The 27,030-nt window shown below is 35.6% G+C and overlaps 1 protein-coding gene across 1 annotated transcript; it reads left to right on the top strand.

Annotated features, from left to right (window-relative positions):
• Nucleotides 1-262: 262 nt before the first annotated feature.
• On the top strand, nt 263-26,825 carry YWHAB (tyrosine 3-monooxygenase/tryptophan 5-monooxygenase activation protein beta). The gene is made up of 6 exons (XM_031951560.1): nt 263-457; nt 15,024-15,326; nt 19,676-19,799; nt 22,772-22,935; nt 23,877-23,972; nt 24,871-26,825. The coding sequence occupies exons 2-6, from the start codon at nt 15,027-15,029 to the stop codon at nt 24,925-24,927; spliced, it is 741 nt and encodes a 246-aa protein (XP_031807420.1). The 5' UTR covers nt 263-457; nt 15,024-15,026; the 3' UTR covers nt 24,928-26,825.
• Nucleotides 26,826-27,030: the final 205 nt, after the last annotated feature.

Raw genomic sequence — 27,030 nt, 5'->3', positions numbered from 1 at the left:
ATCTCCCACGCTTTTCTCACCTTGGGGCCTGTTCCCCAAGTCTAGGTCCCCTCACCCCATTTCCGCGCGTCTTCCCTCCCTCACGCCCAGCATCCCCACGCGCCTCCTCCTCCCCTCGGCCTTCCCGGAGCGCCCCTGCACTCAGGGCCCGGCGCCCCCGCGCCACGCTCTCGTTCTCCAGGGCCCAATGAGGAGGTAGCGGGGGGGGGGGGGGGGGGGGGGGGGGGGGAGGAAGGGAGAAGGGAGGGAGGAGGCGGGACAAAATTTCCATCGGAGCGGAAGCGGGGACCGGAGCGGAAGTGGAGCAGCCGCTGCCGCCGTAGCCGTAGCCGTTGCCGCACCCCAGGGGAACAGCCGCTGCTGCCGTAGCTGCCTGCGGAGAGCTTTGGGAAGGGAAGCGCTCGCAGTCCCCAAGTCCTCCCGGGAAGTGTGTTGTTGTCGCGCTGCCCGCTGCACGGTGAGTGCGGGGCCCCCGGAGGCCCGGCTTGTAACTCCCTTCGGGAAGGCCGGGTGACCCCCCCACCCCCACCCCCGGGGAGTGGACGGGCGGGGTCACAAGGGGCGCGCGGCCCGTCCTGGACTCTGCCGAATCCGGCTCTTTCGTCCCGGCCATGCCCTGGCCCGTGCCGGCCCCTCCCTGTTTCCGGCCTGGGCCCGCGCCTCTCGCTAGGGCCGCCCTCCGCTTCCCTTCCTTTCCCTTTGGGGGCCCGCGTCGGGCCCCTGTCTCCTCTTAGCCATCCATCCATCCTTCCCTGCTTCCATCCATCTGTTCCTCCTTTCCCCGGAGTACCCCGGCGTCCAGCCTGCAGCCGCCCCCGCCCGGACTCCCGCTCGGGCCATCCCCTTCCCCACCTGGCGTGGTACCCAGGGAGCCGCTGGGCCCCGAGGTTAGGCTGCTCGCCCCCCACGTTTTGTGCATCCTAACAATCTAATTGTTTGCTGAAATGCGGGCGTTTTCTTCATTCCCAGCTTCTAGCTAGGCCCGCTTTGGTGAGTAAGGGGTTTAACCTTGGGAAGCGCAGACGGAAATGAGCTCCCACCCTCTGCTTTGCAGTAAAACCATTTTATCATTCGGTGCTTAGTGGGTTCTGTCCGTGCACTTCGATGTCGTGCAAAGCAAAAAATATGATTGGAATTAAGAAAATGCAGCTCTTTGAGCAGACTTAGTCAAATGTATTTCCAATAAAACAAAAATGAGGAAAGAAAATGGAACGTTGTTCTCTGGGGAATATTAATTTAATAACTCTCTCTCTATATATACATATATATATATATATATATATATATATATATATATATATATAATTTATTTGTCTGTCAGTCACCTATCTATTCAGGGCTCACTCAGATTTTGGACTTGGGATCTGTACAGTCGATGGTGGGAGTGTGTAAACTGGGTACCTTCTCTTCTGCCATCTCCTCTTTATCCCCAGAAAGCCATTGCCTTTGGAAAATGGAAATATGTAATGGTTTGTGGTGGCAGAATTATTAGGTTATCAGCCCACCTGTAAAAATCTACACTCCTCCTCTTCCTGGCCCTAATTTCACTCTCTTTGTTAAGAATAGATAGCATCAGACTCTGATTTTACTTGCCCTGTGTGGGTGGATGGAATTTGGCCAGATTTTGTGAATCTGGAAAGCCAGAGAGAGTTGCTAAGTGCAAGCAGAGAGGTCAACTGCACGTGCAGATCTATGAAACGTCATGAAAAATCCCTTTACATAGACATTATGAATACATGGCAATCTGGGGATTTGAAAGTTAGATTTTGCTTGTCAATCTATATGAATTTCAACTTTGTCCTAGATTTTCTAGATTCCTTTCAGTATATGTACCTCACCATTAACTGGAAAATTTCCTTCTGGTCTTGTCCTTTTTTTCTGAATTTCTTCTGAGAGTATTGGAGGAAAAGCTGAGGATAAAACCATGTGAGTTTTGGGGGGGCTTAAACTGAGACATGAAGTCTGACTTCCATATATGAAAGGCCAGTTCACAATGGATTATATATAATTCTTAGCTCACCTTGTGATCTAAGACACCATTGGACACCATTGATCCATTTTACAGAATTTTTTTTAACAGATTTTTACAGAATGAGTATTCATACATGTGATTTATCGGCTTAAAACTATACATCAAGTCTTAATGGTCATCAACCATCATAATTAAGTATTCATATCAACAAGTGTCATTGCCCAGGTTATGGTTGAAATTGGCCTATTTATAATAGTAATAGCTATTGATACCATTTTAGAACTAGAACATGGCATATATATCAGATGGAACAACTTCCACAAAGCAGGCTGGGTAAAATTCCTAAATAATCAGGCTAGTAGAGTTCCAATACTCAGGTCACTTGATGTCAAAAATGGAAGTGACATATCAGATACCTTCTTTGCCTACAGCCATGATCCAACCCAGTTGTAAACATATTGCATTCACAGTGACGTAACCAGGAATTTCATATAAAAATACTTCTTTTGCTTATAATACCTTATCTCTTGAGATAGATTGACTCTTGAGTTTGGAAGATCTGGATTCAAGTTCTGATATTAGTTGTGTAAGCCTGGAAAAACTATTTAAACTCTTATTGCCCCCTGTTAAAGTTGCTGAATAGTTGTTGATCATCAGCATTAATTAATATCTACAATAAGATAATAACTTAGAATTTTTTTTTTTTAGTCTAGACTTGTAAGTCTAGACTTACTCCATTTTTGTATCTTCAAATTAGGCAACAAGTTATATAGTCATATTAGGCAATTAGATGTAAGTGCTTTTTTTCTACTTGTTGGATTGTTTTTTAAAAAAGCAAAAGAACAGAATATTCAGAATATCACTTTGTCTTCTGGCATATAATGTCATAAGTAGCATCTGAAAACAGTATCTTCATGATAAATCAGTAGATTTGGATCAGTAGATAATATTTGTCCAGTCACTCGCTTTTTATTAAATGAGACAATGAACCACTTGGATAAACACTATAGCTCAAAACATTATGTGATAACTTCACAACAAACAGCAAATGCTTTTTAGTCCTTAGTATGTTCTGTTAAAATTCAGAATTCTGCTTAAGCAAAAAGTTGTGGTCCTGAAGACAAAATCTATGGAGGATATATTAGCTTTGTCTTTCGTAGGAATTCCTGAAGGGTTCTGGTATGTAGGAATGGGGGGGTGGGGCAGTATTTATTAACAGTGAGTTTTTCAATACTGTAATTTTCTTTCTTTTTTTTTTTTTTTTTTTTTTTTTGCACTATATTGTATGTAATAAAGCAGAAAAAAAGTTGTCAGTTATTTTTAGGCAATTCTTGGCTTATCAGTCTAGTAACTTATTTTCTCAGCCCCAGAAATCCCAAGTTCTTTTCTATTGTAATTTGAAGTTATGAACTCTCAGCCTCAGTTTTTCTGTATTGGCTTACTACGTTTTCTCATATTATATTCCCACAAATATTTCTTTTGGAATAGATATCCTAATAAGCAATGTCATCTAATGGATAGTGCATTGGACCAAGAATACTGAGTTCTAAGATGTATCAGCATTGTAACAGACTCACTTAGGCTAAATGATTGACTTGTGTACCTAAGGGAGAATTTAATTTATCCCCTACCTTCCTCAAAGAAAGAATGATGTTTGTTATATGTCATAAAATTTCAGAATTGTCAAGAATTGTAAGGCATTTTAAAGATCATCAAGTCACTTCTGTTTAAAAAGGAGGCTCTTAGTGAGGTGTAAAGTGACTTGCCTGGTGTCACAAAGTAGTTAGTAAAAGAACTGGTATTCCTGACTTCCAATCTTAACACTCCTCACTGTTGCACAAGGTCTTGAACAGTATATTTATATTTAGAGGAATAATTGACATTTGAATAACCCTTAAAGCTCTTTTCATCCATTATCATTTAGTTCTATCCAGTTTAGGGCTGGAGATGGTGAAGTAGGAACAAGTATTTATTAGTTATCTATGGTGTTTCAAGCACTGTGCTTACTACTTAGAAATGTCTTTTTTGAACCTCACAACAGCCTTCTGAAGTAAGAGCCATTAGGATCCCTATTTTACCATTAAGGAAGTTGAGGCAGAGAAAAGTTAAGTGACTTAGCCAGAGTCACAGAGCTAGTAAGCATCTGATGTTATACTTGAACTGAGTTCTTCGTGACTCTAGGCCCAGTACCTTCTCTACCTGTATTAGATGGTAAAGGATAGCTATGTTAAGAAATTTGTACTAGGTTACATAATAAATTGAACCAGGACTTCAATCTTCTGACTTGCAGGACCATTGTTCTTTCTACCTAATTTCCTCCCAAGCAATAGAAACCACAAAAATTTAGCCATGTTGGCAGCCTTCAATAATTTGAACTAAAAAATGATTTTTTGATCTTAATTATTTATCATGTGATCTATTTAATAACCTATATTAGGAAATAATCTTTGCAACCTTGATTGTAAATGATAGTTCCCTTCATTTGTAAGTGAGGTGAACTTAACTTTTTAAGGGGAGTACTTAGTACCTTAGTCCCACTTTTTCTGCCTGTCCCCTTGCTGACTTTTGTGTTAAAAACCAATAATCTCACAGATTTTTCTCCTAAAATGTTTTTTAATGTAGACACATATATCTAGTTCTAATACTTGGAAAGAGATGAAAAGGATCAATGACCTATTTAGCATCCAGAGAACAAGTCATTCCAAGCAGACTGCAGGTCAGTGAAGATGACTTAGTTTTTTATCTTGCCAGTTGTTTTTTTTTTTTTTTTAACCTGTATTAATTAATTAGTTTATTTTGTTTTTTTTTTCCCTACTTCCAACAAAGTTTCCATAGTGAAGGCTATTTCTGAAATGTCTTGATCTGCTAAAGGTATTCAAAAGCACTATAAAGCAGGTACGAATGTTATTAGGTATTAGAGTTTGCCCCTAGATGAATTGCCTTAAAATGTTTTGACTATATATAACATTTATTGATCCTTTGTTGTTTTCTCAATTCTCATTTTCATGTGAAGGCTAAAGAACTGTTTTTTGCCTTTTCTTTGTAGGAGGCAGCCTTGTGTCATGAAAGTTCAGCAGACCCAATTCTTTGTGTTGGCTCTACTGCTCCTTAGATTTTAGGCAATTCACGTCTCCTCTCTTGGACTTCAGTTTGCCTTTAAAATGAGAAGGTTGGACTAGAAAGAACAGACATCAGGAACATTTCCTATACCTGGTCCATCAGGAAGAAAGGATACTTTGAAATTCTATTTGAATCAGTAGAATCTAAGCTTGCAGAGACTGTTTTTCTTCTTTATATCTCTAATACCTAGCATAGTGCTTTGTATAGATGTTTAATAAATGCTAGTTGGATTGGAATAGATCTGTGATAACCATTGATAATTGATCCATATAATAAATAATACTTCATTTCTAACAGTGATCAAACTCTGGAATTGATTACAGGTATAGTCTCTGGAGGATTTCATGGGTCATCCAGTCTGGGTTATACTTCTTTGGTTTAGGAATTAAATCTTTGTTGTGAAAAGTTAACAGAAGTATCCATGTATGAATAACATTCATACATATTGCATATAGATGTATAAAAGTGCATGATTTTTTTTTTTTAAATCTAAAGGAAAATTGGAATAGAAATAAGATGGGAATGGATTTCAAAAAAGACAAAGTGCCACTTCTGTCTATTTTTTAGATTGTCATATAAACATGGGAACTAGGCATGTGCATGTATGTGAAAGTGAAGAGACAGAGACAAGACAAACAGAAACTTAACTTTAGAAGCAGCTTAATATAATAGAAAAGAGTCAATATTTAATAATTACATGCGTATTCAAGGGGGACCATGGTCAAGTGTCTTAATCTCTTTGTATATCAATTTCTTTATCTATAAAATAGGGGTAATCATACTTATAATACTTTTCTCACCAAGTTGTTAGGAGGAATAGATGAGAGAAAATGTGGGTGAAAACATAATAATCTTTACAATGCCATATAAATGTCAGCGATCATTACCCCTCTAGATAATCTTTCTTCCATTATCTTCTATGGCTTTGCTTTCCTCTAGTTTTGTTGGTGGTGATTTGTTTTTTGTTTTGCTGAATTGTTATCCATCTCCTACTCATTAAGAATGATAGTCTTCCAGGGCCTGCCTTAGACCCTTTTTCCTTTTAAAAGGATCTCATCACTTTTCATGGATTCAATTATCTGTACATATATGACTCCTCAAACTTATGTCTAAAACAGAAATCATTATCTTCTCTAAACCAAACTTGTTTCTCCTTTAAATTCTCCCATTGTCCTTCTAGTCACAATTATGTTTGCAGCCCATTCTCCATATTAACTGGATGCTACTAAGGCTTTTCATTTCAACCTCCACAAAATCTCACATACATTCCCTTCTCTTCACATAGTTGTTCCTCTGTTAATATCACCATCATTTTTCACAAAATTGCCTCATAATTAGTTTCACTCCTTTCACTCTTCCTCTAATTCATCTTCTGCATAGCTGCTAAATTAGTATTACTGAGACATAGGTGTGACCACTATATTCTTTTGCTTATAAATCTTTTTTGGCTTCCCATTTCCTAGATTCAATTCAGATTTTTTCAACCTAGCATTTGACACATTCCACAACCTGAATCCAATCTACATTTCCAAACTTTGCCTGCTATGCATTCTACCTAAACTGACTTTACCAACAGTTTCCAGAACTCAGCATTCTATCTCCCATTTCCATATAGTTTGCATGGGTTATCTCCTATTCCTGAAGTGCCTTCCTTTCTCACTTCTATCCCTTAGAATCCCTAGCTTTTTCAATGTGGATTTCAGGTATCACTTCCATAAAACTCCCTAATTCTCCCTAGTTAGTATTCTCTGTCTCCTCATTTTTCCTTGTACCTACCTATATTTATGTTCTAGTTTCTCAGTACAATTCTAGTTCCTTCTAGTTCTAAGTCGGGAACTATTTTGCTTTTATCTGTATCCATAATGTGTTGCATGTAGAAGGTACTAATATGTATTTGTTGAATGTTTTTTAACCTATTAGGCTGTTTTTAGACATACATGTATGAGTTTGAATCGTCTTCTAGTCTGTCAGATGTTTTTGCATGCTTTAAACTCTTTGTACCTATTTTTAGGACTAACATATTTAAATATATTTCTGAAATTATTTTCTAGTTAATCAACAGATGGTATTTTTAAAAATAACCTATAGTCTTTATTAGATAGAACATCTAATGCCAAAAGACATTGGTTTTGATATTTATACCAATGACTCTGACAGTGGGCATATCATTTAACCCCTATCTTTTATTTATTTTTAAGTTAAACTTTTCTAATTGAACACACATTTAGTAATGCTATTTATTACTCAGTGGAATGGGGACAAGTGTTAGGAGACAACCTCTTTCTTATTGAGGATTGTCACTTCCAGATTGTCACTCTTCATTGTGTGTGGTAGTTAGAGAAACCCACAGCACTAGGAACTGTATTTTAGATGACTAACTTCGGTTTCTAATAATGTTTCAGAAATTTGAATGGAGTAACTATCATTATCAGATTCTTAATTTTGTGTGTAGAAAGGAACACAGACATTTTTAGAGTGGGTGTTTTCAGTGAGTGATTTTCTCCCAGCAGCACACAAAAGAACCAGAAACTCTTCAACTTTTTCTGGCTAACACCCACAAACCACATGGTTCTTGTGACTTTGCTTGTATCCTTTGCAGTAGTATAGCATCACTGTCTTAAAATTCAGCTCTAATCTTTGTTTTAGAATACTGTGGGTAACTAGGACAATATATAGCTACAATGTTACTTAATCATTTCACCAGATTGACTTCTTGATCATCTAACATTTAGACCCTCCACCAATTTTTCTTTCTTTTCATACAGCCCTCACTTTTTTTTTTTTAATCTTCTGACTTATGTTCTCTTCATTCTGTTCTAGTGCTTACTATAAAACAACTATATGCAAAATTATTATTATACTAAAGTAATTTAACTGATTACACCACAGAAAAAACACAAACTGACACAACCCTTGGGTAGTTAAGTGGTATCAGCCAATAATCCAGTTATTTGGATAGAGATTAAAAAAAAGTCAAACACAAGTTCATCAGTTCTGATGTTTGTTGGATCTGTACTTGGTTTGAGATAATGGATGATTTATTTCAATATATAATTCCTTTTTCCTTCCTTGGAGGAACTGTCCCTGCTTGGCTCTTTCTGTTCCTCAACTCTGCCAAACTAATATACCATTCCTAGCCCATAGAGTTCTGCCAAGATTTATCTCTTGTATGATGAAGCTTTTTCTGGTCAACCTCAGGTGTCTTTCATGCTCCTCTGAATACCTATGTATTAGCTGTAGGTAAAAACAGTTTACATTCATCCTATGCTGACTCTTCCTTTGGCCTCTGAAAAATGGATTGAATATGACAATTTTCTGTTCTGAATTCTATAAATAACATGCTCATGAAGGGTTGGGAAAAGGAGAAATTTAATTTATGAGCTCAATTGCTCTATCCTTTGAACTAGGTTGTATTTCAAGGAAATTTTTGTTGTGTTCATATAGGATACCACTAAAAACAGGACTATTTGTTTTTCTATAGCAACATTTCAATTGAATAGCTTTTTGTAGTAACAGATATTTCCCAACCCTCTCAACTTGACAAATTTAGTGGCTCAGAACAGATGCCCATCATTTACATATATATTAACTACAAATATTCTCAAACATATATGTAAATATCTCTGATTGCCTCTCATGTGGAAAATGGCTTTGACTCACTGCTACCTCTAAGGAGTATAGTTGTCTGCTTTGGTATCTTGATGGAATGCTTTATATTTAGTACCAGTCCTAGCGACTGATTAGGCTTTTGAGCCTTTCAAAGTTTTCTAGGAAGCAAATTAGGGCTTCCTTATTGGTGCTTTTTAAATTGATATCTTTGGGTCAAAGCCCCAGGAGTGAACAATATCTTGTCATCTCCTGAAAGTTCATTTTTTAACAGATAAATAAGACTTAGTTACAGATTATCATTGCTTATGTCAAAGTGGTGGTGATATAAATGAAGGCTTTCTGTTAGCTTAAGGTAATGGTAAGTTATTTTTTCCCCAATGTTCTAAACTTGATTTCTGTTGTTATCTTAGAGTGCAGAAGGCTAGAACATTCGTTAACCTGCATTTTCTCTGTGCAAAGAGACAAGATTATTTGATGAACATAAGTGCTTACTGTGTACACTGTCCAGCACTGATTGGACAGCGTTATGGGAGAATGTGGAAGAAATGTCAGGGAAAGTGCCATGTAGGAACATAAGCTTGGTTTTAGAGTAGGTATAATTCCTTCCACATAGCTAATAGTCAGTGTTCATTGAATTGAAATAGTAATGGGGGATTCCTTGAGAGAAAATTATAAGCAAAGCAATGAAAGTAATTATGAACAAGGCTGTTTTGGGGACTGTGATGAAGCTTATTTGATTAGAAGAAAATGTATTGGAGAATGATAGAAGATGAGTTAGATGACTATGATTCCAGATGATGGAAGACCTTGAAGTCAGCCAGAGTTTAAGTATAAGACAGTATGGTATTGTAGAAGAAGCATGAAACAGAAAGTGTGTCGATTTGTACTGCCATAGTATTCTTGGACCCAGGATACTTGGCAATATCTTTATGATACCAGTACTAAGATTTGTAGAATGCCATGAGACAGAAAATGCTATAAATTTTTGCCATTCAGGCTGTGATTTCTGAAGTAATTGCCCTCTCATTAAAATGTTTGGGGTGGTTAAGAGAGACTTAAATCATTGATAGTGACATTTTATTTATTTGTTTGTATGGAGTTTTTGTTTGTTTTAAATTTTCCCCAATTATGTGTAAAAACAATTTTTAGTTATACATGTATATTCATTTTTTATATATTTCCATATGAATCATGTTGGGAGAGAAAAATCAAAACGAAAAGGGAAAACCATGAGAAAAAAAAGGATAAAAATAGTATATGTTGCTCTACATTCAGGTTCCATAGTTCTTTCTGCTGTTGCTGTATACAGTGTTTTCCTGTTTTTGCTTGTTTCACTCAGCATCAGTTCATATAAATCTTTCCAGGCCTTTCTAAAATCAGCTTGTTCATCATTTTTATAGAACAATAATATTCCATTATTTTCATATACCATAACTTATTAAGGAATTCCCCAATTGATGGACATTTACTCATTTTCTAATTCCTTGCCACCACAGAAAGAGCTGCTACAAATAATTTTGTAGATGTGGATCTTTTTCTCTCTGTGATGTCATTGGGATACAAACCAGTAGTGGCACTGCTAGTTCAAAGGGTATACATAGTTTCATAGTCCTTTGGACATAGCCAAATTGCTCTCTAGAATGGTTGGATCATCTTATAGTTCTATCAACAATGCATTAGTGTTCCAGTTTTCATCCACTCCAACATTTATCATTATCATTTTCTGTCATCTTATCCAATCTAATAGGTATGAGGTGGTTCCTCAGAGTTGTTTTAATTTGCATTTCTCTAATCAGTAGTAATTTTGAGCATTTTTTTTCATATAACTATAGATGGCTTTAATTTTTTCGTCTGAAAATTGTCTGTTCATATCCTTTGACCGTTTACTGTTTAGTGAATGACTTGTATTCTTAAAATTTGATCTGGTTCTTTATATGTTTTAGAAATAAGGCATTTATTAGAAATACTGTCTATCAATTTTTTTCCCCCAGATTTCTGCTTCCTTTCTAATCTTGGCTGTATTGGTTTTATTTGTATAAAACTTTTTAATTTAATATAATAACGTTATCCATTTTGCATTTCTTAATGTTCTCTAGCTCTTCTTTGACCATAAATTCTTCTCTTCTCCAAAGATCTGATAGGCAAACTATCCCTTGCTCTCCTAATTTACTTATTGTATTATTTTGACCTATTTTGATAAGGGGTATGAGATGTAGGTAATCTTTTTTTTTTTTTTTTTTTGATACATGTTGACTATGTGACCCTCTATAAGTCTTTGAAATTCTTAGTGTTCCATACAACTTTATAAAACTATATGGTACAGATCAATTACTGATTTCTATTGGTAGGAGGGGTTTTCCTCACCAGGAGATCTGGACCTGTAATTGATGGAATTACAGATTTCCTCTTCCTCAGAAAAAAAGAAAGTAATGTCAAATACTATAATAGCTACTCTTTAAATTATTATATAGTAAATAATTTCATTCTCCCATACTATTTGTTGCTATGAGTGCTATGATAAATAAATTGGCTACTGGACAGAGCAGTCTAAATCTTTCAATTCTAAAATCTTTCTATTCTCACTTTCCTAGTGAGAATAGATGTTGAATTGTTAGAAATTACTTGGGAGCAAGTAAAAATCATTTAAATTTAATGTTATAGTGATGCCCAATTTTGTAATCTAGTGATTCTCCAGGAGAATATGTAGTGTTAGTGTTAGATTAGGTATTAGGAGAATCTTGTCTTAATTCTGCTGTTTATGAAGTTCTCTGACCTTGGAAAAGTCATTTCACTTTTCTTGACCTCTATAAAATGAGGGGGTTGCTCTGCTTGAGTGTTTCTCAAGTAGATTTTTAAATATCCTTTCTACCAAAATATTTATGATAAAATTTGTAGTGGTAGAAAAAAGAATCCTGGATTTAAAGTGTCTATCCACTAGGGGGCATTGAATGTAAGGGAATATTATGACTCCCATGATGAATGGGAGGAATGCAGAAAAACATGGGAAGGTTAATATAAGTCACTGGAGAATAAAGTAAGGAGAACTAGCATGACTATACAACGACAACATTGTATGAATGTATGTAATGTAAATGAAAACAATAATAAAAATAACAACTAGCCTCACCTCTGTCTTAGTAAGAATGGGTAAATAGCCTAGGCAGGGGTCCTCAAACTTTTTAAATAGGGGGCCACTTCACTGTCCCGCAGACTGTTGGAGGGCCAGACTGTAGTAAAAACAAAAACTTTGTTTTGTGGGCCTTTAAATAAAGAAACTTAATAGCTCTGGGTGAGGGGGATAAACGTCCTCAGCTGCTGTATCTGGCTGCAGGCTCTAGTTTGAGGACCCCTGATAGGGATAGGAAATTCTGTGGATATAAAATGTGAAATACATTGTCAGATGCTGCTTCTGTATTTATTGGTTTGACTTTTATTTTGAGGGAAAGGTCAGTGGGCAGAAGTTGGCAGTTAAGTGGTTAAGTTAAATTTTAAAAATAAAATGAGGGCAGTTCTCAAACTTTTTAGTTCTAAAACTCCCTCTTAAAAACAATTGAGGATCTCCAAAGACCTTCTGCTTATATGGATTATAACTATCAATATTTGCCAGAGTAGAAATTAGAACATCTCAACATTAGGATGAAAACAGCTTTGATCTTGCTGACCTCCTGAAAGAGTATCAGAGACTTTCAGGGAGTAACTGGACCACATTTTGAGATGACTGGATTAGATGATTTCAAAAACATTTCTTGCTCTGACATACGGGATTCAGTCTTATTTGACATTTTACCCAGGATTTTAACTCTTTCTCTGACTCAAGCTTTTGTTGTGTCCCTCTTAGGGACATGATGAGAGGGAGGAAGACAGAAGTGCGTTAATTTTTTTAAAAATCTGATAACATCTCCACCTGTTTGATTTGAGATCTAGGCATACAAGCATCCTTTAACTGAATGGTCTACATGCTGGAAGAAAACCTTCTTTGATTTAGTTAGTAGTAGCACAGAATAGTATGTGTAGAGTGCTTTGTGCTAGAATAGGAAATAATTTTTACAAAGATGATATTTGGATATCAGTCTTAAGTTTTACAGAGTTCTTTATATGTTGTCATTTGGTTAGTAAACTGTCTCAGTGAGATTTTACAAATGAGAAATTAGGCTCAAAGAGATTATGATTTTTCCATACACAACTCATAAGTTATTAGAGTCAGGATTCAATTTTAGACCTTTTCTAACTCCAAGTCTTTTAAGACATAGTGATAGGGTTAAAAAATTTATCAGATCAAGGCAGCAGATATTTATTAAGTGCTATATATTTTGATATGTTTAAACCTACATACTAAATATTATGCTAAATGCTGGAGATATCAAAAAAAGTCAGAGATATCAAAAAGTCCTTACCATTAGGGAACTCGTACTCTATAGTTGATATGGAGATATACTTCATGTAAAATTGGCAAGAGTCAACTTTGTGTAGTGGGAAGAACACAAGATGTGAAGGTTAAAAAACCTTTCTCACAGTCCTAGTTTTACTCTTCACTTTTTGACCAAATAAATTATTTAAACTCTGAACTTCACTTTGCTTATCTGTAAGATTGATCTTATGGTACACAAATATTATTATATATGGAATTATATATATATTACGTTACATTACATTATATTATATTATATTATATTATATTATATTATATTATATTATATTATATTATATTAGGAATATTATTGTTCTGCAAGAAACAAGCAGCAGGATGATTTCAGAGAGGCCTGGAGAGACTTACTTGAACTGATGCTTAGTGAAATGAGCAGAACCAGAAGATCATTGTACACAACAACAATAAGATTATACAATGATCAGTTCTGATGGATGTGGCTCATCTTCAGTGAGATGATTCAAACCAGTTCCAATTGTTTAGTGATGAAGAGAGCCATCTGCACCCAGAGAGAGAACTGTGGGAACTGAGTATGGAGCACAACATTGCATTTTCACTCTTTTTTTGTTGTCTGCTTGCATTTTATTTTGCTACTTGCCATCTAGGAGAGAGGGCATGGGGGAAGAGAGGGAATAATTAGAACATGAGGTTTTGCAAGGACTAATGCTGAAGAATTGTCCATGCATATGTTTTGAAAAATAAAAAGCTTTAATAAAGAAAAAAAAAAGATTGGTCTTGAGTGATTGTGTAACCTATCTCATGGGCTGATTGTGGAGCAAGTACTTTGTAAACTCCTTGAGGTTGAGGAATATTTATTTTTTGTTTTTTTATGTTCGGTGCTTGGCATATAATAGATTCTTATAAGTGTTTGTTGAGTCATTGCACGATACTCGATATATTGTGAAGTTGCAATTTTTGTATATAGTGACTGTGGATATAAATGGAATCAGCTTGGGTAAAGGTTGAGACCTGTTTTGAACATAGGGCTGAATTGGGATTATAAAGGATACTAAGCCAGTTTAGTAGCAGAGCATTTTATAACAGAGATACTACCTATAGAATTTCTTCTCTGATTAAATTTAAGATTTAAGGTTAAATAGAATATCCATGTGGTCTATTTTATACTTGAGGAACTGAGACCTAGATTGGATTAGTAAATGGATTGGTAAATGGTACAGTCATAATTTAATTCAAGATCTTCTGATTCCTAATCCAGTATTGTTTTCACTATGCCACAATACTTGTCAATATTAAAATGTGGTTAAAAAGTTACAAAAAGATATGCTATTTGAAAACTTTTGTCACCATACCTTTGTTTACAGTCAGATGAAACCATATAGCTAGGTGTAATAAATATACTTAGATTTATCATCATATCCTTCACTTTGTATACACTTTGATCAAAATCTGTCTTCTCTCTAAAGTTAATCAGAAAGAAATAAGCATTACCAAAGGGATCAAGTGGAGTGAAACTCATTTCATTTGGTCAATTTCCAAAGAAATGCGCATTTGGATAGTTCTGCTGTCTTGCTTTTGTCATTATCTGAGAAAGTTTGTGGGAAAGACCCTGAGAAATACTTAATAGGTCATAAGATAGCATTCAGAACCTTGGTTCTAATCCTGGTTTTGCCACTGACTTTGTGACCCTGGGCTGAGTCACTTTATTGTCTTTCTCTATAAAATAGAATAGGTGCAACTAAATCTGAAGTTCCTTTGAGCGCCAAGATTTTATTCTAAATTTCCATCTAATCTTAAAATTTTGTATCTGAGGTTCCCAATTATAATGGTCTGTGATCTACAAAACAAGGTCCCTTCTAGTTCTAGTGTTAGCTGAGAGGTATTCGTTTGTTCCCTATGGTGTCTAGCCAACTAACATTTATTCTTCTATCTTTTTAGGGAATGACCATGGATAAAAGTGAGCTTGTGCAGAAAGCGAAACTCGCTGAGCAGGCCGAACGTTATGATGACATGGCTGCTGCCATGAAAGCAGTCACTGAACAAGGGCATGAACTGTCCAATGAAGAGAGGAACCTCCTCTCAGTAGCCTACAAGAATGTAGTAGGCGCCCGACGTTCTTCCTGGAGAGTAATCTCCAGCATTGAGCAGAAGACAGAGAGAAGTGAAAAGAAGCAGCAGATGGGCAGAGAGTACCGTGAGAAAATTGAAGCAGAATTGCAGGATATCTGCAATGATGTTCTGGTAATAATAATACTGTTTAACATCTATCTAGATTTTTTAAAGTTTATAGAGTGCTTTATCTCACAACAAAACTAAGGTAGGTGTAGAAGGTTTATTGTCTCCATTTTACAAAGGAGAAAACTGAGTTTTTAAAGATTAGTAGTCATAGTCATATAGCTAGTAAATAAGAGCTAGAACTTGAACCTACATCTTCTGATTCTAAAATCCATTGTTATTTCAGTTAAATCATTCTATCTCTGCTGGTAATGATCTGTTTTCTAATTAGATAAAGTTTTTGATTATATTAGAAACCTATGGATGCATTTGCAGCAAAGTGTGTAACCTTATCTTTTTCTCTGGAATGTTTACTTTATAGTGAACGTTTGATTTTATACTTTAGGATCTCTTTTTTTTCTTCCTACTTTAAGCTAACCCATGAGAAAAAGTAGCCTTTCATCATCAGTTTTTCCTCCTCAATAAAGTAAAGCAAATAGGTAGGAGTTGAGAGAGAAAAAAGTAACCAATATTATATCACTCCAGGATGGAGTGAGAAGTTGAAATGCAAAAAAAGCATTCCAAAGCCACATGAAAATGATGTGAGGAACAGCCTACTTATAGGGTTGTCTGTGTCTACCATTTTGGTATAGGTAATTAAGCATCTGTTCCAATATTTTATTAAGTATCTCCTGTTCAGAAAAGACTGTGCTAGTCATTCCAAGAGATAGAAAGATGCATAAGACATATTCTTTTTAAAAATTTTTTCCAAGTACATGTAAAGATAGTTTTCAACATTCTTTTTTGTAAGATTTTGAATTCCAAATTTTTTTCTCTCCCTCTCTTACCTCCCTCCACTCTGAGACATGTACAGTCATTTTATTTTTTATTTATTTTTTTTTAATTTTTTTTATTTAATAGCCTTTTATTTACAGGATATATACATGGGTAACTTTACAGCATTAACAATTGCCAAACCTCTTGTTCCAATTTTTCACCTCTTACCCCCCCCCACCCCCTCCCCTAAATGTCAGGATGACCAGTAGATGTTAAAATATATTAAAATATAACTTAGATACACAATAAGTATACATGACCAAAACATTATTTTGCTGTACAAAAAGAATCAGACTCTGAATTATTGTACAATTAGCTTGTGAAGGAAATCAAAGATGCAGGTGTGCATAAATATAGGGACTGGGAATTCAATGTAACGGTTTTTAGTCATCTCCCAGAGTTCTTTTTCTGGGTATAGCTAGTTCAGTTCATTACTGCTCCATTAGAAATGATTTGGTTGATCTCGTTGCTGAGGATGGCCTGATCCATCAGAACTGGTCATCATCTAGTATTGTTGTAGAAGTATATAATGATCTCCTGGTCCTACTCATTTCACTCAGCATCAGTTCGTGTAAGTCTCTCCAGGCCTTTCTGAAATCATCCTGTTGGTCATTTCTTACAGAACAGTAATATTCCATAATTTTCATATACCACAATTTATTCAGCCATTCTCCAACTGATGGACATCCATTCAGTTTCCAGTTTCTAGCCACTACAAAAAGGGCTGCCACAAACATTCGTGCACATACAGGTCCCTTTCCCTTCTTTATAATCTCTTTGGGATATAATCCCAGTAGTAACACTGCTGGATCAAAGGGTATGCACAGTTTGATAACTTTTTGAGCATAGATCCAAACTACTCTCCAAAATGGTTGGATTCGTTCACAACTCCACCAACAATGAATCAATGTCCCAGTTTTCCCACATCCCCTCCAACAATCATCATTATTTTTTCCTGTCATCTTAGCCAATCTGACAGGTGTGTAGTGGTATCTTAGAGTTGTCTTAATTTGCATTTCTCTGATTAATAATGACTTGGAGCATCTTTTCATATGACTAGAAATAGTTTCAATTTCTTCATCTGAGAATTGTCTGCATGTACAGTCATTTTAAATATATTTCCATATTAGTCATGCTGTAAAAGAACAATCAGAATAAAAAGGAAAAACCATGAGAAAGAAAAATCAAACAAAAAAGGTGAAAATAGTATGCTTTGATCCACTTTCAGTTTCTGTAGTTCTTTCTTTGGATTTGGAAGGCATTTTCCATCCCATGTCTATTGGATTTTCGTGAATCTTAGCTTTTGAAGAGATGTCTATCACAGTTGATTATCATATAATCTTGTACAGTATTCTCTTGGTTCTGCTCACTCATTCAGCATCTGTTCATGTAAATCTAGGCTTTTCTGAAATCAGCCTTCTCATTATTTCTTCTAGTACAAGAGTTGAATAAGACATTTTCTCTGTCCTCATGATGCTTATAGTTCAGTAGGAGAATATGTCACATATACAAATAGTTTGTTACTATATAACTATAAAAGTATTCTTTACTTATAGGCAGTATTGTATTTAGCAGAAGCATGAGACCTGAAGCAAATACTTCCCCATATATCCAGTGAAGACAGTTTTATAAGGGTCCTAATTTTGATTCGTTAGTCATGCCCATGAAAGTGGCTACCAGATCTATGTATATATAGCTCCAATCTATTTCTTGAATTGCAATCATATATACATCATTGCATTGCCTGCCTGCTGGACACCTCCACTGGAATATTCCATACTTTCTCAAACTCAGAATGTCCCAAACAGATAATTTTTACTACTGAACTCTTCTTTAAACCTCTCATTTCTGTTTTTAAGTCACTGCTTTCCTTTCAAATACTCGTATTTCCAACTGTACTTCACGGTTTCTCTATCAGTCTCTCCATTACCCTAGTTCCGGGCTTTATTACCTTCTAACTGAAATATTGTAATAGCCTTCTAATTTCTTTCTTTATTTCTCAGCTGTCTTTATGCAGCTGTCAAATTATTATCCCTAAAGCATAAATCTGCCCATGTCATTCTTGAAAAATCTTTAGTGACGTGCTGTGTCCTCCAGGGTAAAATAACAAATATTTCAGTCTGGCATTTGAATTCATGTAGTCTGGCTCCTACCTACTTTTCCAAAATTATTATTACTCCTTTTTGCAAGCTTTAAGTTCCAGCCAAACCAACTTAAAGCTGCAGACTAAACAGCATTCTGTCCCCCATCTTAATGCCATCATTTATACACTCCTCCATGCCTGAAATTTCAGTGCACTTTTCCCACTTTTGCCTCTTAAAATTCTGGCTGAGCTCAGGTGCCACCTCCTACATTCAGTCTTTCATAATCTGTTTTTCTTCTTTTTTTACATTACCTTTTATTTACTTACCTGTGTAAGGCAGGTTCCTTGAAGCCAGGAATTGTTTTGATTGTCTATATTTTGGTTCCTTGCACCTAGTTGATGTTCGGTAAAGGGTGAATTGAGGGTGAAATTGGATTCAAATAAATATTACAGACAGCCCTGAACGAGAAAAGAAGTCATCATTTCTCCTGATAGTCCTGTCTCACTGTCCAATCACAAGCCAAATAGGACCTCAGGGAATTGCCCTAGTTTATATACCTGGGGAAAACTCTACCCCTGACAACTTCCTTTTGAGAAACTGAAACTTAATTGTCAGAGAGCTAGTGTTCCTTTTCCCTGCCCTCCATGGTATTCTTCTCTATGTATTTCAATGTGGGGCATTAAAATTACTGTTAAACCTTTGCAATTTAGCTTCTCCCTTCCTTTTTTTTCCCTTTCAAACTAGGAGAGTCATGTCTAAACAACCTGAATCAAGCATTTATGTTGTCTAAGCCAGGCTTGAAAGTTAAGGGCTTCCCTTGCTACTGGATTTGGAAATCATCTATCTCTTTATATGATTGTTCATTTAAGGTATTGTGACCTTATTATAACACAGGCCACTTTATCCCAAACTAAATGCTTTTAGGTTGTGAAGAATGGAATTTTTTGACATTTTGTACTTTCTTTGTACAAGGAAGACTTGTTTGTCTTGCCTCCCCATAGTCCCAGCTCTGATCTTGAGTATTTTAGCACTTATATTCCAGAAAAGAGTATCATTTTCTAGAAAGCTTGAACTGCTTAAAGGAATCCTCACATGGCAAGGGAAATACTGAAAGAAATGTAAATTATCTTTAATGGAAAGTGTGTGCTGTTATTATGTTCTGATGTGACATGGACTAAAAGGGGATAAAAGATTCATTAAATCTCAAAGTTGGAAGGGATTTTAGAGATCCTTTTTAGGTTGATTAATCCCTTGCTTGGTACATGAATTCTTTCTATGGTATTCCTAATTAATAGAGCTCTTGCCTGTGTTTTGTCCAAAAAGTTTATCTTTAAGATAAATGGCCAAACATGATTATAACAAGAAGTGATTTGTTGCTTAAAAAGATCTTAATTGTATTAAACTAACCTTAACAAGACCTTAAATCCTTGATCTTGAATGTGGTTTTCTTTTCAGGAGCTCTTGGACAAGTACCTTATTCTCAATGCCACACAACCAGAAAGTAAGGTCTTCTACTTAAAGATGAAAGGTGATTACTTCAGATATCTCTCTGAGGTAGCATCTGGAGACAATAAACAAAGTAAGTAATGTTTTAAATAACCAAGATTGAAGCTACTTTGAATATTTAATATCTTTATCATATCTTTATCTTGGGACTTAGTTTGAATTATATTGGGTTTTAAGAGAACATATATATTTGTTTACAGAAATTGGGGGGGGAGGGAAGGGTCCTAGGTGTAGAATAAGGAATATAGTTAGAATTTTTTTTTATGTACTGATTTTGCTCATTTTTTTTCCCTCTTTTTTTTCCCCCCCTTTAAATCTTCATTATAAGAGATGGCTCTTTCCAGTGGGGAAGGGAGAGAAAGGAAACTTATGCATTGTAAAAATAATATGCTAGTAAAAACATATATACATATTTAAATAGAATTTGGTTTAGTGGGGAAAATATTGGACTTAGAGCCAGGAGAGACTAGAATTTAGATATCTTCCTTGCCTTTAATTTGTCATTTTATCTTAAGCAAGTCAAAAATGTCTGTTTCAGTTTTCTCATTATAAAACGGGGTTAAAAATATATGCACCAGTCTCTGGCCCATTGGAATTGTAGTTGGACATTGTGTTGATCAGAGTTCTTAAATCTTTCAAAATTGTTTGGCTTTGTGGTGAATTATTACATAAATTGTTCTCCTGGTTCTGCTCACTTTACTTTTCATTTCGTATAAATTTTCTTAGGTTTCACTGAAACAATCTATTTAATAATTTGTTAATAAAATAGCATTTTATTATATTTATACCATAATTTCAGCAGTTAAAATTTAATTTAGTAATACTACTTTCAGAAAATCTTTCTCTTGAACATTTGGGTATATCTCTTTTTAGAAATGAAGTTTGAATCTGGCAAGGTGTTTTTTGTTGTTGTTTTTTGTTTGTTTTTGATAGTTTGAAAGCATCAGTGATGGCTAAGATGTGGCCTGATCTGTTTTTAACTGATGGTGATACTATGATCTTAATTCACTAGATCAGACTCCATGTTAGCTAACTAAAGTTAATTCATTTGGTTCTGTCCTTGTATGTGATGTGAACAATGATCCATCAAATTTCAAAATTAAATCTTTTTTTTTTTTTTTTGGTAATAAATTCTCTTTAAATTCTAGCATCTGAAGCCATTTGAGAGTGGTATGCATATTGTCATTTCATGAGACAGTTGGACACATTCAGTAGAATGACAATTATGCAGTAGCACTTAGTATCTCAAAATCAGGAAACATACTTGAGAACTGTTTAAATATAACCCACCAAACTTAAAACAAAGAGTTGGTTAAAATTTTCAGGATTGAAATTTAATATAAATGATTATTGGGGCAGCTAGAATGGTGTAGTGGTTAAGAGTGCTGGCCCTGAAGTCAGGAGGACCCAAGTTAAAATCTGGCCTTAAACATTTAATACTTTCTAGCTCTGTGGCCCTGGGCAAGTCACTTAACCCCAATTGCCCAAGGGCCTATCAAGAATGATATTGAGGTCCACATAGGGAAGTTGTGTTCATGATGATATCATATTTCCATCTGCAGCTAGATGACCCAGTGAATAATGTTGGATTTGGAATTAGGAAAACCTTAATATGGATCTTGCCTCAGACATTTATTAGTTTATTTAACTCTGTGCAAGTCACTTAACCTCTCTCCGCCTTAGTTTCTTAATAATGATAGATAACACTTCATGGTATTGTTAAGAGGCTCAAGTGACAACCTGTAAATTGATCTGTAAGCTTTAAAGTGCTTTATAAATACTAGATATTACTGCTATTAATATTAAATTGGACCTGCAAGAGCCCAGTAAAAGTTTTACTATTGTTTCTGTAGCCTCTACGTGTGTGTGTGTGTGTGTGTGTGTGTGTGTGTGTGTAGTAAACTACAGGATTTAAATAGTTGTCTTTATATACAAATTATGTTCTGAAAACATGACATGTATTTACAGATATAATATTTGTTATCTAGTTTGACAAGAAAATGTTTAAAAGCATTTAGCAAAAACATTGGTCATCTCTGACCTAGGAAACTTGATTCCATCTCTTGAAAATTACATCAAAGGAAAAGCTACAATTTAAGTTTTCTTGAATCCCCTATCCAGAAATACTCAGAAAGGAAGATAGAAGTGATTGTTCGACCCTCACCCCATAGCTCCCCAATGGCTGAGAAAAGCTCCCTAAGGAACTGAAATGCTAATGTCCAGAATGAGTCCAGGTACTTAGCCATATAGAAAAGCACCATTGTTAACAATGCAGCAATAGTAACCGTAGTATAAGAGCCTTGCAACTGTACTGGACATACTGAAGAAATGTAGTAGGTCTGTCTTGTTGGATGTTTTTTGGCCATTGGAAACCAGAAACTGCAGTATCCCAAAGGTCCAAAATAACCTGAATTTTTGCTAAACTTATTTCAATGAGCTTAAGGTTAACTGAAGTTATCATCAAACTTTAATCTTGGGCTAAAGGTTAATTGACAGACTCCCCCCCCCAAAAAAAAACAAAACAAAACACAAAGAATACCCGATTTGATGGGTTTGCGTGGGCTGAAGATTTCTCTTTACTTGATTTTGGTGGGGAGAGGGAGTTGCATTGCTTGTTTTGTTGCTTTTGGTTTTTTGAAAGGAATAAAATTGGGTAGATCATCTGGTTGTTGATCCTGTCATACTTTGTGCTGTTGGAAGCTAGTGAGCCTTTCTCTCTTGACCTCTCTGGATTAATTTTTCAGAAATGACCTAAAGTATATCTCATTCATCACTGTATAACTTAGCTCATTGTGGGCCCACCACTCTGCTGTCCTTTTTGAAAGGACTGTATAGCAGGAAGCCCTAGACTTACTAATATAATCAGTTTTATCAGCACCAGGCTAGGTGGATGTCACTGATCCAGCTACACTTGAGGGGAAAACATGTTATCCACTTGGCTAAATTAGTTTTGATAAAATATTATCAGACTGTGTGAGAACTTGTTATAATGCTTTTAATCTATGAATGAATGCAGCTTAAAATTTTTTCTTTAATCTTTCCTAGCCACAGTATCGAACTCTCAACAGGCTTACCAGGAAGCATTTGAAATTAGTAAGAAAGAAATGCAGCCCACACACCCAATTCGACTTGGCTTGGCTCTTAATTTCTCTGTCTTTTATTATGAGATACTAAATTCACCCGAGAAAGCTTGCAGTTTGGCAAAAACGGTGAGTGGACCCTTTTTTGTGTCTCCCACAAGAGTAGGTCACCGACCAGCAGAAAGGATTGTTTTATACATTTTTTCCCTACCTGAAACTTATTTGAGCTATTCCATAGACATAGTCTTCTGTGAGAACCAGTCCTTTGGGGAGGAAATGCCCACAATATAAGAACTGAGTCTTGTAAACATGTAATTGAATCCTCTTCTCTTCATTTCTCATCTAGAGTTATTTGGGAATATTGGGGTGGAAGCTTAAGTGGAACAACTTGGGTTTTTTCTCCCCTGGTTATTGGGCCTGGAGCATGATCTTCATTATACCTAGACCTGAAGTCAAATTGTGGTTATCTAAGTAGTTTTTATATCCTCACTTTGATACCTCTTTTTAAATAACCTAACTGCCCTTTCCATGTTCTTTTTAAAAAATACACTGCTATTTTAGAACTTTAATAAATGAAACTTGGAATTAAAATGAAATCTTGAAAAGTGTTTTGTAGCTCAATTGTGAATTAGTTTTAGGAGTAGTAGTTTTATAACCTGTTGTTCCCTCTCCATTCGATGTTTCAAAGATTTTAACTTCATTGCACTTTCTATCCATGTTTTTGAGCATTAGATTGTAAAATAAATCAAAAATATTTTGTATAACTCAGAAATCCTAGTGGACCTAGCAGAGAACACATGATGGCAGTGCTTTTTACTGGCCTGCAAACAGGAAGCTCTTAATGTTCTCATTTGGCATTTTGTCATTTAGAGTTGTCTTTATCTTTAGAGGAATGATGATTGTAAATGTGCATAAGCTGAAATTTATTAAGCTGGATCATTGGCTGTGTTACCAGAATCTAAGAGTGAAATGGAAGACTGTTTTCTTTATTGTTTTGGCTAAGGAGAAAAATTAATTTTAGAGAATGAGTGCCAAGGAATTCTCTGCTAAATCCTTGTAGTTTGTTTTAGGCCTTTGATGAAGCTATAGCTGAACTGGATACACTGAATGAAGAATCTTACAAAGATAGTACTCTGATCATGCAGTTACTCAGGGACAATCTCACTGTAAGTACTACGGCTCTTTGATTATCTCATCCCTACTCTGCTTGGGAACTACCCTCAGATAATTGATGCCACTTCCTGTGAGTTTATCACCATTTTTTCCTAGAAGCTGGAATCCTAAAAAAAAAAATTAAAAAAAAAATATATATATATATTCACATTACATTAGCATTTTGTTGTTTGTTGACACTTTGGTTAATGCATTCTAACAAATGATTGTGTAGAAGTTCATTTATCTCTCAGGTCCTTTTATACAATTTTCCAGTTCTATACATTTCCTAACTAAAACTTTTATATTTCCACTCACCTGGAAGTAAATAGTATGTTATGTGGCTCATTTATTTATCAAACTGTTGTAAAATACTGTTCAATATACTGTGTTAGATACTATTATAAATAAAATGTAAAATATAAATAAATACAATACATGTAAATAGATACAGAAACAAAAAAACCTAAGACATGCTCCTTGCATCAAGGAGTTTGCTGTCTATTAGAGGAAAAAGAACATAATACAAATTAAGAATATGACTGTTGCATAAGTAAAGTATGCTACAAGATCAAATAAGAAAAATTATTTCTGGGTAAGGAAGGAAAAGAATCAAGGAAAAACTTCATAAAGTAATTGGTTTTTAGGTTTTGAAGAATGATTAACATCAACAAATAGATTGGTAGGGAAGGGCATGTTAGGTGAAAGAGAAGAGAAAGAAGGAAAGAACAGAAAAGTGTGGAAATAGGAAAGAATGAGGGCATATTCAAGAGACTATAATTTGTATAGTGTGTGGAGGTGGGGACTAGCAGAAGATAAGATTAGGAAAAGTAGTTTGGAATTAGCTTTGTAGAGAGCCATGAATTCAGGTTAATTGAATAAATAAATGCTTTCTTTTTTTTCTTCTTACAGTTATGGACATCAGAAAACCAGGGTGATGAAGGGGATGCTGGTGAGGGAGAGAACTAATGGCTATCATGCTCCACTGTCTGTTCAGTATCACTCTGTACCCTACACATATATCCCTTTGTGCGACAAAGAATCGTACGTCAACTTTTCACAACCTCAGCATAGCAAAAACAGTCTGTAGGGTGAACAGTTGGTGTTTGTATCAAAAACTGAGATTGGTAAAAACAAATAACGATGGCATTCTGGAGTTTGATTCTGATTAATATTGACAGTTAGGATTACTGAGTGTTTCTCTTTCTCTCTCTTTCTCTCTTTCTCTCTCTTTTTTTTTTTTTTTTTTAAACTGAACACTGTGATTATGGGGTTTTGTAACTTAGCAGAACTCTTTCTTTATGGTAGAAAAAAAAGTAGACCTGAATTATGTGTAACTTTTTTGAAAGTTTAATCTGATATCCAAATAGTCAAAGTACAATTCTGTTGTAAAGTTGTACAGAAAGTATAGAGATTATATTGTGACACTGGGACAAGGAATAAAACACCCATCTGGTAGTATTCCAGCTCATTGACAACTAAAAATGTGATTGCACCCATCACTTTGGGCTGTTTACAATCCAGAACTGGTGAAAGTCACTATTAAGTTTCCTTCTCCTCTGGGGAAGATTGACCCATGACCTCCAAATTGTATTGTGATAGTCACCTGGATTTTGAAGCTGAATAAGGTCCAATGCACATATAACCTAGAATCATAGAATTACAAAATTTATGAGTTGGAAGAACCTCTCAGCAGCTAGATGTGACAAAACCTCTTTCCTGCAGCAATGAGTTTCCAATTTGCAACTTTATGCTTAAATAGTGGAATCATCCTTTCATTGTGACAAGTGAGTTGAAGCAAGAAAAGATGCATATTTTATGAATGGCCTTATTTGTTTGCTGGATATTACCTTTAAGAATTGTGTATTTACAAGATTGCCTTTCTCTAGGAAAATTTGAAACAAAAAAAACTTTAGGGTATTCCCAATTTAGAACTCAAAATGTGGCCTCCAGCCATTCTATCCACACTGTCCTCTCCACTTATTAGTGTAATTATTTCCTTCCTAGATTTCTTTCTTTCAGTCTCTTCTTACCTATCTCTTTTTTTCTTTGTGAATTCTGTCCTTTTGTATATTTTTGCTTTACTTTTTGTGAATATATGGGTGGGGGGAGGGATAAGGGGGGAGGGGAATTTTCCAGGACTTGTGGACAGGCCAGAACTGCAGGTGCCACCATTCAGTCTTCCTCCAGTTCTTTGAAATATGCTGCTCTTAAGTCATACCCAGTATCTGGCTTAAGTCAGTAGGTAACCGTTCTCATTATTTCCTCCTGGAATGCAGCCCCAACATATTTGTTAATACCTGACATCAGGCGTGCCCAAATGAGACCCTGTAATTTCAGAATGTTGCATGAACCATGCACAGGAAAGGACTCCAAGCATCCAGGCCTATCGTCTCACAGCACCGTCTCACCACCTTAACATTCCACTGAGCTGTCAATACCATCTGTTTGTCCATTGTCTGCTTAAAACAAGTAAAATTCATGCACTGATTTAAAAAAAAAAAAAAGAAAGAAAAATTTACAAAAACACTCCCCTCCTCCCCCTGCTGAACCATTGTGCAGTTAGTCCTTGGCGCTTGATCAACGCAGTAGTGAATGTGGAACCGAGCCTGTCTGTATATCTGGTAGCTCTTTTTGCTTTGTTTTTACTGACCAGTATTCTGCCTAACGTTTGCTTCTGTGATGGGTATATTGCGTAGCACATACGTGGTTGTGAAAATAGTATAGCAAAAACAAAATCCCTGGTTATTGATGTACTAGATTTGTGTCTGTCTTTTAAACAGTTCTAGTTTCACCTTACATGGAATAATCAGGAAGAGTGTACAAGAATTCAAAAGTGAAATAAAAAATTTTATCAGTTAAATCAGGCCTGTCTGTGAATAATTGTTTCATTCTTTTCCTGGTTGAGATCTGTATTTCTGCTGCAACTAACTTTTTTTTTTTTTTTTTTTTTTTTTTTAATACTACCAAACCTTTGGTTTTATAGAACCTGTTAACTTTTCCACTGAGGGGTGGCTTTTTCATTTATCCATAATAAGCATTTTCTTATGCACAAGCATTATGATTTATATA

This window comes from Sarcophilus harrisii, chromosome 2, assembly GCF_902635505.1.
Source record: "Sarcophilus harrisii chromosome 2, mSarHar1.11, whole genome shotgun sequence".
Lineage (NCBI taxonomy): Eukaryota > Metazoa > Chordata > Mammalia > Dasyuromorphia > Dasyuridae > Sarcophilus > Sarcophilus harrisii.
Note: the sequence above shows the minus strand (reverse complement) of the source record. Positions and strands in the feature narration are given on the sequence as shown.

Bases quoted from the DNA above. Each gene is read 5' to 3' on its own strand.
- YWHAB (XM_031951560.1), top strand. From the start codon at position 15,027: ATGACCATGGATAAAAGTGAGCTTGTGCAGAAAGCGAAACTCGCTGAG. The intron at 22,936-23,876 runs GTGAGTGGACCC...AGTTTGTTTTAG, and splicing joins CTTGCAGTTTGGCAAAAACG to GCCTTTGATGAAGCTATAGC. The intron at 23,973-24,870 runs GTAAGTACTACG...TTCTTCTTACAG, and splicing joins TACTCAGGGACAATCTCACT to TTATGGACATCAGAAAACCA.